Source organism: Dama dama, chromosome 4 (genome assembly GCF_033118175.1).
Source record: "Dama dama isolate Ldn47 chromosome 4, ASM3311817v1, whole genome shotgun sequence".
NCBI lineage: Eukaryota > Metazoa > Chordata > Mammalia > Artiodactyla > Cervidae > Dama > Dama dama.
Genome location: NC_083684.1, coordinates 49,564,008 through 49,579,553, shown reverse-complemented (window position 1 = coordinate 49,579,553; position 15,546 = coordinate 49,564,008). Strand labels below are relative to the sequence as shown.

At 50.2% G+C, this 15,546-nt stretch overlaps 2 protein-coding genes and 2 long non-coding RNA genes across 7 annotated transcripts in view; 1 reads left to right on the top strand and 3 right to left on the bottom strand.

The window, feature by feature from the left end:
* Positions 1-496, bottom strand: part of GPI (glucose-6-phosphate isomerase) — a 31,589-nt gene extending 31,093 nt beyond the window's left edge. Inside the window, exon 1 of the mRNA XM_061138978.1 lies at positions 279-496. Coding sequence (XP_060994961.1) covers positions 279-400 — 122 coding nt within the window. The 5' untranslated portion in view covers positions 401-496. The remainder of the gene's footprint in view (positions 1-278) is intronic.
* Positions 497-556: 60 nt separating this feature from the next.
* LOC133050916 (uncharacterized) lies at positions 557-4,687 on the bottom strand. 2 transcript variants are annotated; one of them, XR_009691724.1, is made up of 5 exons: positions 4,514-4,687; positions 3,713-3,812; positions 2,986-3,103; positions 2,174-2,486; positions 557-1,850 (listed from the first exon to the last, which is right to left on the bottom strand). It is a non-coding gene; the product is annotated as an uncharacterized LOC133050916 (long non-coding RNA). The 2 variants fall into 2 exon arrangements; XR_009691723.1 differs by lacking the exon at positions 2,986-3,103.
* A 213-nt stretch (positions 4,688-4,900) lies between these two features.
* LOC133054204 (uncharacterized) lies at positions 4,901-13,140 on the top strand. Its single transcript, XR_009692384.1, has 3 exons — positions 4,901-5,304; positions 7,117-7,231; positions 11,572-13,140. It is a non-coding gene; the product is annotated as an uncharacterized LOC133054204 (long non-coding RNA).
* The window catches only part of GARRE1 (granule associated Rac and RHOG effector 1), an 81,358-nt gene continuing 73,697 nt past the window's right edge, over positions 7,886-15,546 (bottom strand). For all 3 annotated transcript variants that reach the window (XM_061138976.1, XM_061138977.1, XM_061138975.1), the window contains exons 11-14: positions 14,025-14,190; positions 13,149-13,286; positions 10,959-11,037; positions 7,886-10,468 (exon numbers count right to left, since the gene is read on the bottom strand). In XM_061138976.1, coding sequence (XP_060994959.1) covers positions 10,160-10,468; positions 10,959-11,037; positions 13,149-13,286; positions 14,025-14,190 — 692 coding nt within the window. In that variant the 3' untranslated portion in view covers positions 7,886-10,159. The remainder of the gene's footprint in view (positions 10,469-10,958; positions 11,038-13,148; positions 13,287-14,024; positions 14,191-15,546) is intronic.

Sequence of the window (15,546 nt, the reverse complement as noted above, 5' to 3'; positions counted from 1 at the left end):
GGAGGGAAGAGAGAAGTCCCCCTGGAGGGGAAGCGGGGAGGGGGGCACTCCTCCAGACGAAGCTGCCGGGGCCCTGAGACCTCCGGCGAGCACCCGGAAACCTGCTTCAAGGAGGCGTCAAGGACGCAGTGCGGCCTGAGCGGGCCCGGATCCATGGCCGCCCACCCCCGGGGGACCGCCGCCCCGCCCTCTGGGCCCCGGCCCCTGCACCTCACGGCCCCGCGAGCCGCATCCCGGTGCGGCACGTCCGCGCCCGCGTTCCCGTCCCGCGCACGCACCTGAAGCGATTAAAGCGGTCCCTGTCCCCTTCGAAAAGGCGGCGCAAGTTGAGGTCAGAGCCGTGCTGCTCGTACCATGTCTTCAGTTTCTTGAACTGCGGGTTCTGGGTGAGCGCGGCCATGGCGTGAGTGGCTGGGAACACGGACCTGGGCAGGAAGCGTGGAGAGCGGCGCACAGCAGGCGGAGGGCCCCGGAGCGCAGCGAGCTTTATGGCGCAGGCGCCCGCCCCCGCCCCGCCCCTGGCCCCGCCCCGCCCCTGGCCCCGCCCCGGCCCGCTCCTCCGTCCGCGCCCCGGGGGCAACCAAGCCCACAGCCGAGGATCCGGAGCCTCAGCTCTTCTCTCCTTGCTAACTGGCAGCCACTTGGTCTACTGCTACTCTGCCAGCCTCTGCCTGGAATTGATTGGGGAACAGAGGCCGAGCTTCTGCCTGCTTCATTAGTTTATTCGTTCATTCATTCATTCACTTGACACAACTCCCTCCAAAACCTTCTGTGTTACAGGCAGTGTTCCAGGTGTTCGGGACGTTTAGGTGACAAGTAAAATATACGGCTTATCAGATGCTGGTAAGTGCTACTGAGAAAAGGGAAATTGAAAAGGGTGCTGGGAATAGAAGATGCAATTCTGAATAGAATGGTCAAGGCGAAACTCACTAAGGAGGTGACATTTCAGCAAAAGCCTGAAGAAGGTGAGAAAGCAAGCCACTTGGAAATCTGGGGGAGAAGTGTTCAGGCAAAGGGAAGAGGAGCTGCAAAATTCCTAAGGAAAGCACGCTGATATTTTAGCAACAGCAAGAGGCGAGTGTGACTGGAGCGGAGTGAAGGAGGGGAGAGTGATAGAGGATGACGTCAGAGAGGGAACGAAAGCAAGAAGTTATTGTGAGAACTTTGAGTTTTATTCCCACAGAGATGGGAAACCATTGAAAGGTTTAAACAAAGGGGGGACATGGCAAAGGATCAGACCAACAATTCAGTAGGCATGAAAGTAAGGACAACAGATAGGATGCTACAGCAAGAATGCAGACCAGGAATGAAGGTGTCAAGGTAGGAGGAGTTGGGCCTGGTGATCTATATATGTGGAGTGAAGAATTAAGAGAAAGAAAAAGAACAGTCAATGATAACATCTGTTTTTTTACCCAAATTCCTGGAAAAACTGGAATTGCCATTGCATCTTGGAGAAATGCCAGTTTTAGGGGGAAGATCATTATCTTGTTTTTGACAAGTTTTAAAAACCTATCAGACATCTAAGTGGAGATGTTGGGTGTTCATGTCTGGAGAATGAGGAGGGATGGTTCAGGCAAGAGGAAAAACTTGGGAGTCATGAGTAAATAGATAGCATTTGAAGTCATGAGCCTAGAGGAGAGTGTGGGTAAGACGGAGTCAATGTAGTCAGAGAGAAGAGGTCCAAGGACTGTGCACTCAAACTGAGCTTCTCCATCGCCCAGTTCCCCCAGAAATGCCATCCATCCAGGAGTGGCCATGTCCTGCTGCAGTCCTAGGCTTAGCTCTTCCTCTGACCTACCTCCCAGTACCATGCTGTCACTGCCACTTCTGGCCCAGAATTATTTGAGTTCCTAAAGATAAAGAAGGAAAAGAGAGAGGGGTCAGAGATTGAAGAGATGGTCACAGGACTTTGCAGGGAACAGCCTTGCCACATGGCCCTTATTTGTTCAGAGTTTTGGGTCATCTGTCAACTCTGAGGTTTAAATGGGCTTCCCATATCCAGCAGAACCCTGACAGTGCTGAAAACATCTGTTCCACTAGATTCTGAGAAACCCTCCAATCACAGAGTTCCCATCCAAGCAGCTATCTGCACAGAACAGCACTCTCAACCCTCAATCCTGTGTTTCAGAACAGAACTCCTTCCAACAGGAAGGCCAGTCTCAGTAGCTATTACCTATAACATCTACTTGCTCTATGATTCCTTTGATGACTCTCGACAGTAGGAGCCACGGCCTCCCTTCTTCTCAAGCAGGCTCTTTTCAGTGATCACAGGAGACGTCTGTTTATCTGTTGTCTTGATCCAGAGCCACTACCTCTCACCCTTGGGTTTCTTCCTCTGCCTCCTTGACTGAATCAGAGATGAACATATGACTTAAGCCAGAGATGAACACATGACCTAAGTAGTCAGAAGTGAAAGTCACTCAGTCGTGTCCGGCTATCTGCAACTCTGTGACTGTAGCCCACCAGGCTCCTCTGTCCATGGAATTCTGCAGGCAAGAATACTGGAGTGGGTAGCCATTCCCTTCTCCATGTGATCTTCTTAACCCAGGGATTGAACCTGGGTCTCCCACATTGCAGGCAGATTCTTTACCATCTGAGCCACCAGGGAAGCCCAAGACAGCCAAACAGGGACCCAAAGCCAGTAGGAAAAACTCAAGTTTTTTTGTAGTGTTAAGCTGCCTGTCACAAAGAACAGACCATGAAGAGAACGACCTCCAGAGAGGTAGCAGAGTGAATCCCATCACCCAAGTTCCTGGGGCCAGGCCAACTCGGTCTGCAGCTGCAGCATGAACACTGATTTCCCCTCATCTTGATGTTGTTCTGAGCTAAGCTGTCATTTACAACTCCCAATCTTTCCAAAGATTTTATGGGTGTTCACCTGCCCCCTGCCACACTATCTTCCCCAATGTCTACTTTCATCTACCTGAAACCCACAGGAGCAGCTTAGGTCCTAAAGATGAAGGAGGCAAGGCCTCCAATGATTACCTTTTTAAAAGTTTCATGTTCTTTTTAACATTCGCTAGTGTACACCTCCAGCAGTTTGGCCTCTGTGATTCCCAGCAGCTTCAGTTATTCCAGATTTCCCACCAATTCTCAGATCTCCCTATAATATTTTAACATTGTACGTCGAAATTCCAGTTATGTGGATTTTCTATATTAGCAGCAAAGTATGGTTACTTTCCTACTCCTGCTAGTTTACTGCATGCAGAGCTCTGTGCTAAATTCTGCCACATAACCCTCACAGCACCCCATGAGGGATATCCCATTATCCTCTCCACATAACAGACAAGCTAAGAAATCTGAAAATAGCCATTCTGCTCAACTAAGAAGAGAATCAGTTCAAGGTTGCCCCACTCTTGAACCCTGTTCTTAATCACAGTCCTGCCCTGGTCCTGTCCTAGGCCACTTCCTGACTCTTCAGCCTTGGGAAAAGGGTACAGGGAACGAGGAGGAGCAGGCAATTCTTTCAGGCCCTCTCCATCACCCCCCACCCCCCCCCCCACCCCGGCCACCCTTCTCTTTGAACATCAATTAAGCCTTTAAATCTGACAGGGTAGAATTTTATAAGTGGAAATGGCCAATAATGACATTTCCAAAGGCAAGGACAGCAGCATAGGCAAAGGCAGAGAGGTAGGAGAATACAACCACTGGATCAACACTGCTCCCCTTGGGTTGGATCTGAGCCCCTGAGTAGGGCAGCAGAGGTTCTTACCAGGAAAGGAGCAGCCGGGGGCAGCGGGGGGCGGTGGTGATCAGACACTGGGATGTGGAGGGTAGCCTCTCTAATCAAACCTTGGGGAGTGGGATGAGGTCTGCAGTTTAGAAAAATATTAAGGTAATTTTATATTTATAATGATAAAGTGGCTTCCCTCATAACTCAGTTGGCAAAGAATCTGCCTGCAATGCAGGAGACCTGGGTTTGATTCCTGGGTCGGGAAGATCCCCTGGAGAAGGAAATGGCAACCCACTCCAGTATTCTTGCCTGCAGAATCCTATGGACAGAGGAGCCTGGTGGACTACAGCCCATGGGTTAAGAGTCGGACACGACTTAGTGACTAAACCATATACTGATAGAAGTTAAACCTGTTTTCTACCACCATCCCCACAATCGGCTCCACATGCTGAGCCAAGCCCTGTCTGCAAACCGCACAGTACCAGTGTTCAGAAGTGGCTCTCTCAGAGGGTTCTATGCATCCAGACCTGGGGCTGACAACCTCCATCCAAAGAAAACCTGGCTCTCAAAGTTCAATAGACCGCTCCAGTGCCAGGCACTTTCAAGTGCCTTTGGCAAAATGCTAGGAACCGAGAGAGAGAGGGCTGGATTAAAGGGTGGACCTAAGTCAGGCCTCTATTCAGGGCCGTTGGACAGGAGTCTGGCAGGGCATGGAGACCAGATCACCAGGACAAGGGCAAAGGGTAGCAGCAGTTCTAGGGCTCGAATTTGAAGGAGGTCGGGTGTGGGGCTATACACGCCGATGGATTTTCGCGAGCTGCTCCGAGGAGGCGCACCCACCGAGGATGCTGAGTCACGGTGACCTGGAAAGGGTGAGGAGTCGCGGTTCTCTGGAACTCCTCGAATCCCCCGGCACCCGCCACGGTCTCCAGAGGGGCGGTGCGCACGCGTCTAAGCACTGGGAAGGCGGGACCAGCGTAGGTAGCGAGCGGGCGGGGAGCGCACGCGTCTGCGTGTGGGCGCGCACGTCCGGGGGTGCACGTGTGCGCATGTCCCCGCTCCCAGACAGGGGCAGGCTCCTGACCGGTGAACTTGCAGACGCCTCTGCCCGCACGTCTGGGATGGACATATGCGCGAAAGTGCGCAGACTCCGGGTCGGGGCGGACTGCGCGTGCGCAGGCTAAGAGACACCCGGAAGGCGGAGTCAGCGCCGCCAGGAGGCTCGGACCTTGTGTTGCGTGCTCGCGGTGATCGCCTGCTCAGCTGAGTTGTGTCGCTTCGGAATGTCGCCAGATTTTCCTCGTGAATCCAGTTACGTCTTTAAAAAAAAATTTCCCCTCCGCACATGGGCGTGGGTTTTCACCCTGAGAAAACTCTGTACTTGGTAAAAAGCTAAACAACCTTTCCTTGCGGCTCTAGTACAAACCCTGGTCATTGCGTATTCTTTTAGCCCGATGTGAAAACCGATTCAAGTCTAGCTCTGTGTTTTGGTTTTGTATTAGAATTTGCCTCTGGCCTTAGCAGCACCTCATTTCGTGTGTATTATCTGGAGTTGCTTCGCGCTGTTCTGCACCCTGCACTTGTGGCCATGAACAAGACTTGCTCCTTGCTCTACTGCGGCTTTGATTCTGGTGAGAGGGACATGCGCAAACACACACAGCGGAGTACTAAACAAGGCCGGGTAGAGGCTGAGCTCTGGCCGGACAGAACTGATGGAAAGGCCCAGGCACGTGGGCACTGTGGGTAGCCTTCCTCGAGGTAGCAGGGGTGTACAGGAGACGTTAGGCGTCAGAAGGAAAGGCAAGAGATAGGGAGGACCAGGTTGATGGCAGTGGAGATGTTAAGAACTTGGTGGAATTGAAATATGCTTGCAGAAGCACTTGTGCTGTGCTGTGCTGTGCTTAGTCGCTCAGTCGTGTCCGACTAAACCTTGTAACCCTATAGACTGTAGTCCTCCACACTCCTCTGTCCGTGGAATTCTCCAGGCAAGAATATTGGAGTGGGTTGCCATGCCCTCTTCCAGGGGAATCTGCCCTATCCAGGAATTGAACCGGAGTCTCCTGCATTGCAGGCGGATTCTTTACTGTCTAAGCCGCCAGGGAAGCCTGAGAATACTGGAGTGGATAGCATATCCCTTTCCAGGGGAATTTCCCGACCCAGGAATCGAAATGGAGTCTCCTGCATTGCAGGCGAATTCTTTACCAGCTGAACTACCAGGGAAGACCACAGTAGCACTTGTAGGAGTTGCTAATTAAGTGAAAGAGGAGAGTAAAGAACATCAAAAATGTCTTCTAGGATTTCTGCCTGAGCATTGAGTACTTGAATATGTATCTCTTACCAAGAATGGGAAAGAGGGAGTTGTCTTCCCTAAAAGACTGAGTTTATGGGCAGAGACTTCATTTTATATGCAGCCTGGCTCCTATACTAGCAAGGAGCCTGACAATAGGAAATGTTGAAATAAATATGACACTCGTGAAACAATCCTTCCTCCTCACCTAGGCCCAAATACAGTCCCCCTCACAGACAAGCAGAGGCCTGGGCCCAGCCAGCCAACCCCTGTGGATCCTAAGGCCATCTGTTTGTGTTACTTCCAAGAGCCGGGCCCCAGAGGCTCCTCAGACTCCCAGGCCCATGTGGTTGAGACCCTGACAGTCACTTGTCCACATACATGTCTTTTTGGGAATCAAGGAACTGACCTTTGGCAGGGTTTATTTCTTGTCTCCGCATGAGGAAGCAGATCGTGAGAGGGGTCACACAGTGGGCCGTCCTTTCCCAGCACCATGGCTGGGATGCAGAGTTTCAGCTATACTCTCAGAGCTGGATGCCCACTCTCCCAGGAACCCCAGATGGAAAAGGAGGGTCACCAGCCTCATAAGGACCTGCCTGTGTGTCCTCCTCCATTTCTCAGCTGAGCCAAGGCCCCCAGGGACCTTCTTGAGGCTCTGGTGAACATCTGTCTGCTTCCATCCCCACCCACTCAGGACGGAGCTGGGTTTACAGGACTCCTGTCTCCACCACTGTTGTCAATTAGAAGTCAGTGAACAGGACCATCTGCATGGGTGCTAAGCCACTTTAGTTGTGGCTGACTCTTTGCGACCCTCTGTAGCCCTCTAGGCTCCTCTGTCTATGGGATTCTCCAGGCAAGAATATGGGCTTCCCAGTTGGTGCTAGTGGTAAAGAACCCGATTGCCAATGCAGGAGATGTAAGAGATGCAAATTCAATCCCTGGGTCAGGAAGATCCCCTGAAGGGGGGCACAGCAACCCCATTCCAGTGTTCTTGTCCGGAGAGCAGCACTGGGCACTAATGTTAAATAGGAACACATATGTGTAAAGTGTGTTCACACTTTAAACACTTTATAAAATGTGTACATTTTGTTATAAATGTTTAACATTTAAATGTTCTGGCTAGCTTTTTATTATGAATTTTCACTGTCTTCCTTAGCAATACTCATACAACATGGCTGTTACTAAGTAACCTTGTCCTGAGGTGTATTTGTCCCCATGCTCAGCTTCTGGGAGTCTCAGCAGAAAGAAGCCAGAGTGGTACTTGTGTACTGGTAGGTTATATATTTATACTCATTTACTCCATTTTCTTAAGTTCATGGAAAAAGTTTCAATCAAATGCTGTCTTGCTGTAAGTGAAAATGAGTTGAAACTCCCCTGTAACTCCCCCTTCTTTTGGTTCCCACTTTACAATCTTTCCTTCTCCACAGCAGAATGGCACCATCCAGTGCAACTAGTCCTTCTTGTACCTATGAGGGAGGGTCTGCCACATGGCGGGTCCCGGGCGGAGTGAGGGGGGAGCTCATCCTTGGGTCTGCCTCTTGGAAAGGCTGGCTGAGCAGCTCACAAGTGCCCACACTTGGTGGAATGTGTGTTGGCAGACCACAACCCAAGGAGAGTCCGCATTCTTCAGGTGGCCTCCTTCACCACAACAGTGGCTCTGACCACAGAGAGGCTCTTCCAGCTTTGGCCTCAGGGAAGCCAACAGGAGAGATGTGGTAGGTTGTCCCACTTTCTGTACGCCAGCACCACCCCCCGTGCCCCAGCTTATCCTAATATCCCCAGAGGTATTACCCTTGCAAGGGCTCAGAGTCAGAGGACAGGCTGACCTGAAAACCTATTCGTGTGCAGCTTTTCAAAGTAATGAATCAGACAGGGCTTCTGACATGATTATGTGCTGCAGTTCATTTTAGACAGAGATCCAAAAATTATTAAAGGTATATTTTAATAAAGCCAATAGTTATTTTACTTATAGGAGCTTTAAAAGTAAGATACAAAATGTAGAGTTCCAGTTTGGAAGCGTTGTAACTAGTCACACGAGCAAGGCAGCCACGCCTGGCCACACAAAGGACACACACACACGCACACACACACACGCACACACATGCGCTTTGGCGAGACCCCTCTGCCGAGCGCAGCACCTGGAATTACCAGTGTTCAGAGCAAGGCGGTGCTGAGAACACAGCACCCACAAGGAGACTACACAAACAGCTTCACACAGTCTCACAGCCCATGAAGACGCAATTACAAAATGTCTTCCTTAATCGAGAAAAACAGACTGGAAAGTGACAGTTAGCCATGTTGATGTCACCTGCGCTGGAGCATGAAGGACTGACCTCTGTCCAGGGTGAGGTCTTTGGGGAGGCACTATTAAAACAAGGGTACTTCAGTATAATAGAACTCGAAACACGGGGTACTGAAGACACATTACTGAAGGAGAGAAGAAAACCATCTTACAAGTAAACAGCCACAGACAACTTCAACAGACGTTAGTGCACACACTGACGGCTAACACGGACAAGAGCCACGCAGGGTTGGTGCAAAGCACGAGCCTGAAAAGTCTATGTACAAAATAGTTCTCTGTAAACACGGTGAGGTGAATGTTCAGAACCCACGGCGAAAGGATCATGACTACAGGCAGCACTGACATCCCCACTCCGCACAGAAGACAACACCCGAGGCCTGGAGACAGCCTGGCACCACAGTACTAAAGATTCAGACGGCTGGGCTCAGACACCCTAAGGGTCCTCTATAATTAGTGTGTCTACATACATATATATATATATTCTTTTTGGTATTTTTAAATATAAATTTACCTATATTCATAGAAAAATGAGAACATAACTGTGTTATTACAATCTTTGCTGGAAAAGCTTATATGGAGTTAGAAAGAATAAACCATTTATTAGTAGTTAACATATATTAAAATGGTTTAATGATTTAAGAAAATATAAAAAAAAATATTAATACTGTCAAACTTTCATACCAGAAAATATTATGGATTTTTCTCAATTAGACTTTTTCAAAGATGAAATATGAAAATTTTAAATAAGTTTTATATAAAGAACTTCTGTAACCTCAATTAATATACAGTGGGATATGTCTAGTCTATATAGATATATTTATTATTTCTCAATTTAAGCACCATTCAATTCTTCTGGATCCATTCTGGCTGGAAAAATATCCCTAAATCCACAGGATGTTATCTATTTAACAGCACATGTTAACTGAAAATGAGGTGGTTTATTTTTTTCTTTAAAGAAAAACTTTTAAATTAATTCCTATCTACATCTTAATTGGTTTGTCTTGAGCCAGCTCACAATGTTACTGCAATTTCAAGTGTCTCTCTGCAGCCCCCCTGACCACACCCTCACGCTCTGAAACCGTATCTAAGCCTCTGGCCGTGTGTGGAAAGACATGAGGGCAGAAGGTGTAGCTGTATCCCTCACACGGACAGCAGCCAGCGGGCTCATCTCCACGCACCATCAGGGCTATGATCCTGCTTTTGTAATCGGTAAAGGTCACACCCCTTGGGTGCTGCTGGGGGTGGCGAGGGGCTGTCCATCTACAGAAAACCCAGGTGATTGCTTCTCATCACAAATATGCTATCCTTTGCCCAGTTCGTAGAAGCTTAAATATAGTGTTGAAAAACCTCCAGCCACTCTATTTGTTATCTTAAAATATTCAATGCATTTTAGGCAGGAGATATTTTAACTAAAAACCTATATGAAAAATAGCTATAAAATACAGTGATTGGTGTGGTCATCACTCAACGTGTTAAGGAGGGAAAGGGAAGGTTTCATAAGAATGGTCAGTTTTGCTCTCAGCCTTCAGCCCCAACGCCTTCCCAACACATGCAGTGGGGTCTACAAACTTGAGAGCTGTGTTTCTCAAAGTGTGGCCAGTGGCCCACCTGCATCAGAATCACCAGAGGTGCTTATTAAACTTGAAGATCCCCCAGCACCTCCCTGAGGAGGGTCAGAAAACTCCATCTTCATCTGGCCCTCCAGGTGTCTGATGCCTCCAGAGCTTTGAGAAGCCAGGCCTTAAAGGCTTGGAGCTGCCAACCACCTCCATCCCCAAGGATCCCTGCCTGGGACAGGGGTGCACTGGTCCTCTGGGGGACTGTTGCCAGCCAGTCAGCCCTGGGCTGGGGCCCCTGTCCCCAAAAGCTCTGGGCGGGCAGGCAGGCAGGCCCGGGGTCAGTACTGGGGCAAGTAGGCCGGTCTGCGCTCAGCCTTCCCAGGGAAGGCCTTGAAGCCCTTGGGGGCTGCCTTGTGTGCTGGTGGGGGCGGGGGCTGCGGCGGGGGCTGCACGTAGGTGAAGGAGGCAGCACTGCAGTCGCTGGTGGCGGCCCACACCGGGGACTGCAGCATCTGCATGGTGTCGCTCCACTGGCTGCCGGGGCTGGCGACTGCATAGAGAGGTGCACTTGGGCCAGGCAGGGTGCTGGGCAGCGGGGAAGGGTGCTGCCAGGGGGCTTTGGGCGGCCACGTTTTGGTTTTGTTATCCTGAGAGACAGAAGAGGGTGCTTAGTGGCATTTCTGGCAATTCATCCTCCTTTCCCACCTCCCCCGGCTCCAGTCCTCATTCCCACTGAGGAAACAGGGTGCAGCCCCAGCCCTCCCCGCAGCCCTGGAGCAGCATGTCCAGCAGAGCGTGCGACCACAGACGTGCTCTGTCCGCGCCATCCAGCACAGCGGCTGCTCACCGCACGTGGCGGGTGCAACTGAGGAGCTCAATCTTCACATTTAAGTAATTTCAACTTAAGTAGCCACATGGGCTGATGGCCATCATACTGGACAGCACAGCCCCAGAACTTCCTCTGCACGTGGCTCTTGAGTCTGCTGAGATGGCTGACCATTTAGACAAAAACCATAGGAAGAGAGTTGTTCACCACCAAAAACCCCACACAACTCTTAAAATTTAAGGGTTTGGAACCTTGCCCATGGTCTGTACCCATGAAGCCAGACCTCTGTGGCCAGAGCAGGGCCCACATACCTGGTTCACGTCCTCTACTGCGGTGAGAAGAGGCGGTGAGGGCAGCGTGCTGGTCTCCTGCTCACCGCTGCTGTGCTTCCTGAAAGAACCCAGAGCTCAGTGCCGTGGCTGCCTGCCAGCCACCCAGCTTCCCTCCAGGGCACACCTAGCTGCTTGGTGTGGGTCTCTAGGCACTGGTTCTAGGTGGGGAGGCCCTGGGCCCGCTGCATGCAGGGGGCAAAGGTGGGCCATCATGGTGTGGTGCCTTTCCAGAGGCCACGACAGGGCTGGGCTGGGAGTGGGGGGTGGCGGGCATGAGCTGAGGTGGTGACTAGCTGGACCTCTAGTCAGCCTAATTTCCAGTCTTCACTTCTCCTCAAGGCTCAGTCCCACTCCTCCTGCAGTCCTCCACATCAGGGTCCATGACACACCCCTTTCACACAGATGCTCAGGCCAAAAACCTGCATCTCACCCTTGATTCTTCTCTCTCCCACATACCCCACTGCCACTTCATCCATCATTTTGTTCAGCTTTCTGCTCATCAGAAGCCTCCCTGACTCTCATTTGGAATACAGGAAATCCAGCTGTCCCCTGCATTCTCTGCCCTCATACCCTGCTTTATTTTTCTTCATAGAACCTCATCCAAACCAACATATTGGATTTTTTATCAGCCTTCCTTCAGTAGAATATCAGTTTCATGAAGAAGGGGACTTTGATTTGTTTGCTGCTCTACCACCAGTGCCTGGTACATGACAGGAGCTACCCTCCCCCACCCAAATTCACATGTCAAAGCCCCAACTCCCAGTACCTCAGAGTGTGACTGCATTTATAGGTAAGTTGTTTAAACAACTAAGTTAAAATGAAGTCATTAGGGTGGGCTCCAATCCAACATGACTGATGTCCTTATAAGAAAAGAAGATTAGGACAGAGAGGTACAGAGGGAAGACCATGTTAGACACAGGGGAAAGGGGGCCAGCTGCAAGACAAGGAGAGAGGCCTCAGAAGAAAGGAACATTGCTGACACCTTGATCTCACACTTCTGGCCTCCAGAACTAGGAGAAAAATCCTTGCTGTTAAATAATTCCCTAGTCTGTTGTTCTTTGATATGACAGCCCTAGTAAACAAACAGTGTTTCTGAGAATTAAGTGAGGAAATGTACGCGAATGCCAAGCCCAGGGCCTGGCATGAGAATGCACCCCAGCCTGGATCAGCGACCACTGCCATCACCACAGTGACTCCTGTGCATCCTAGGCCGTGTGACTCAGGTGCCCTCCCATCTTCACCTACCTGCTCCCCCGCTTATCCGATGGACCCTGGTCCTATCACATGAGGGTGTGACTCCTGACACCCAGGCGGCCCCGCCTGCTTTCTACTCCTGCTCACGTCCTTGCCACCAGGCAGGTCTCTGCTTCCTCACACCCACAACAGTCTCTCCATCTCTTTCTAAACAAATTCTTATCTTATTTCAGGGTCCGTTTTCATTTTTGTGACTACTTTTGAAAACTTAATAATGCCTTTGGTGGCTCAGATGGTAGAGAATCTGCCTGCAATGCAGGAGAACCAAGTTTGATCCCTGGGCCAGGAAGATCCCCTGGAGAAGGGAATGGCAACCCACTCCAGTATTCTTGCCTGGAGAATTCCATGGACAGAGGAGCCTGAAGAGCTTCAGTCCATGGGGTCACAAAGAGTTGGACACGACTGAGCAACTAACACTCACTTGAAAACTTTAGCTCCGAATATACCCTGCACCTGTTTTTTTTCAGCTTTGAAATACCATTCAGAGGTTACTTTTATCCAGTTCCACCTTTGATGAAAAAACTGAGGGTAAGAGAGGGCCAGACCCATGTTTGGAGTTGCAAAGCCTGTTGGTGAGTTGATCAGAATTTTTGTCCTGGTCCTGCTCCTCCCATGGAAAGGGCTGTCCCCTATAAGGCGCAGACCAGCCTCAGCAGACCCTGTTCTCCATAATACTCCCTAGCCTGTCATACAGGTATTTGGGGCTACCACGAGCATGAGACTGTTCTCCCAGTAAAAACTCAACCCAACTTTACATCACCACCCAAGCTTCAGCAAGACAGTACTGGAAGAGGTCCTCTGCCTCTCTCAACGTGAGTACACAGAAGCAGTGAAGCTACTGAGCTTTGTAGAGGAATAAGCTGTGGATCATATTCATGCACCCCTCTGTTCTTTGTTTTAAAGATTTCTTCATACCTTCTCTGCTTGACAGCAGCAACGAGGTCAGGCCCTGAAAACATGGAGAACAAGCTGTCCCCATTGGCAGAGGACGTCTCGTCACTCGAGCTGGCTGAGTCTCCCTGAGTCCCCGCCCAGCCGCTGTGCAGGCCATCCCTGAAAGCCAAAGAGAGAAGCTGGTCCCGGGCCTCAGGCAGCCAGCCTGGACCCCGGCTGGACAGCCTGAGGCCAGGCCCACCCCCACCCCCACCCCAGCCCTAAGGGAACATTCTTTCCCCTGCTCTTATCTCACAACCCAACAGTGGTCCCTTGTCTCTCTCCTTCCTCTAAAAATGTCTCAGAAGCTGTGGTGTATATATGCAATTCATGTTTGAGAAAACAAAAAGCTGAGATGGTCTTTAGCTGTGCAGAGTTATTGATCAGGGAGCAATAAGAGGTGTTAAAAAAAAAAATCACCCCCCCAAAGGTCTTTATGATGAAAATCCCCAGTTCTCTCAATACATCAGAATCTGAACTGTACACCTTTGCTTTTTTTTTGTAGGCTACAAGGATCACATTCCATAAATAACACAGGTTTCATCACCATACTCATTTCAGCTAAAGACTGTGTTAAACATGCAATTATGTCCCAAACACCACCAAATAAGATCTTTGTCCAGGGAAGAAGAGCCTGTCTCAGAAATCATCAATTCATACCAATAGTGAATGCACAGGGACACCACATGCTACTTGGCATCCTATCGTCAGTCACGAAACTCTGACCCCTAAGATCTGACCATGTGCCATTTTCTCACGTGGGGGCCTACAAATGAATGGCCTGGTAAGAGTATACCAAGGTCCCCTGCAGAACACCCAGACCCCAAACTCAACTTCCCGCCCACACCCAGCACTCACCCTTCTGCAAAGAACTCTGGGAAAGGCCAGGTCCGATGGGCATCATCCATGGGTGGCCAGTGGCCCCGGGGATTGCCTGGGCGGCGACCATGTTGGACTTGCCGTTTCTGCTGCATTGCTTGGCTCACTCCTGCCACATAGCGCGCAAACTCAGGATCTGAACCCACTGTGTTAAGACAGAGGAATAAACAGGGTTGGGGGCCCAAACTGGCCTCTTGTTTCCTTCCCTACCTTCTGAGGGTGTCCTGTTGACACACACAATGATAAGTGGTGAGGGGCCACTAGGCATGCGGCCCAGAGTGGGCTATAGAATTTGCTCAGAAGCCTACTGTGGTGAGATGGGGCTTTCAGCACACAGGTCTGAAGATGGGGAATGGTGTGTGCATAGGGACTGTGGGAAGGGGTGTGCCTAGGGCAGGGCAAGCTGAATGTGCACAAAGTCAGAGAACAAAAAGGTCTGCTTTAGCCAAGGCTAAATTTGAAAGACAAATACTAGTTACTTTAAAAATTTCCAATGTCTGGAGCTACACACTTAACAACTAAGAGGATCAGATGATGACTTCAACTAAAAGATAACCTGAAAGTTATCAAAGCATTAGGGTCAGCCAGATAGAGAATACCTGGTCTTCCCTCTTGGGCTCAAGTCTGATCCAATATTCTCCTGGATACTGAAGGCAGACCTGCTAATTCAGCCTGAAGATCATAAGAGTGATAGTGAGTAAGGTGAAATTTAAGAAAGTATGAAGAGGTGGATGGAAACATATTGGACAGAACTGAGTAAGAATGTGCAAGCCAGTACCAGTGGAAGAAAAACAGCACAGAAGACATTTAGACAAAGTCAAACAAAAAGACACAGTAGGAAAATGTCTGTAGTTCACAAACTGAATATGACTCATGAGTGAATACTTTCCAGCTTCAAGGTGGGAGATACACCAGGGCTCAAGCCTCAGGGTGCTCTCTCGGGGCGCCGCCATGTGTGCACTGCATGATGGCCACAAGGGGGCGCGCAGGGGCTGCGTGCGCCTGGGCCAGAGGCGGCACTCGGTTCTAGCTGCCCCCGCGCCTGAAAGGGCGCCTTCTGGAATTCATCCTTCCAGAATGCCCTTACCTTGCAAAAAGAGCCACGGAGACCTTACGCCAATGGGGTGGCATCTGGAGGAAGCTACATGAAGGACTTGAAGGTAAGAAAGGGATATCCAGAAGGAAAAGCTAGTAGGATTCCTAGGTTAATGACATACAGGCTGTTTGGGCCCCAGTAGAGATTAAAGATGATAAAGTTCTGCCAAACACCATTAATACTCTGGATTTAATTACGCGACTGTCAAAAAATGTACAGACTGTTTCCCAGCGATTGAGAAAATGTGCCACACCAGCCCCCACTGGTGGTGGCTAGAGGGGCTTGCCCCTCCACAGCAGGGTGGAACCATCAGACCTTCCCCTAGGTGGGGGCCCCACATCCACCCACACAAGGGGAGCAAGAACAAAAGAGCTCACGCAGCAGTATGAGGAATTCTGAGAAGAC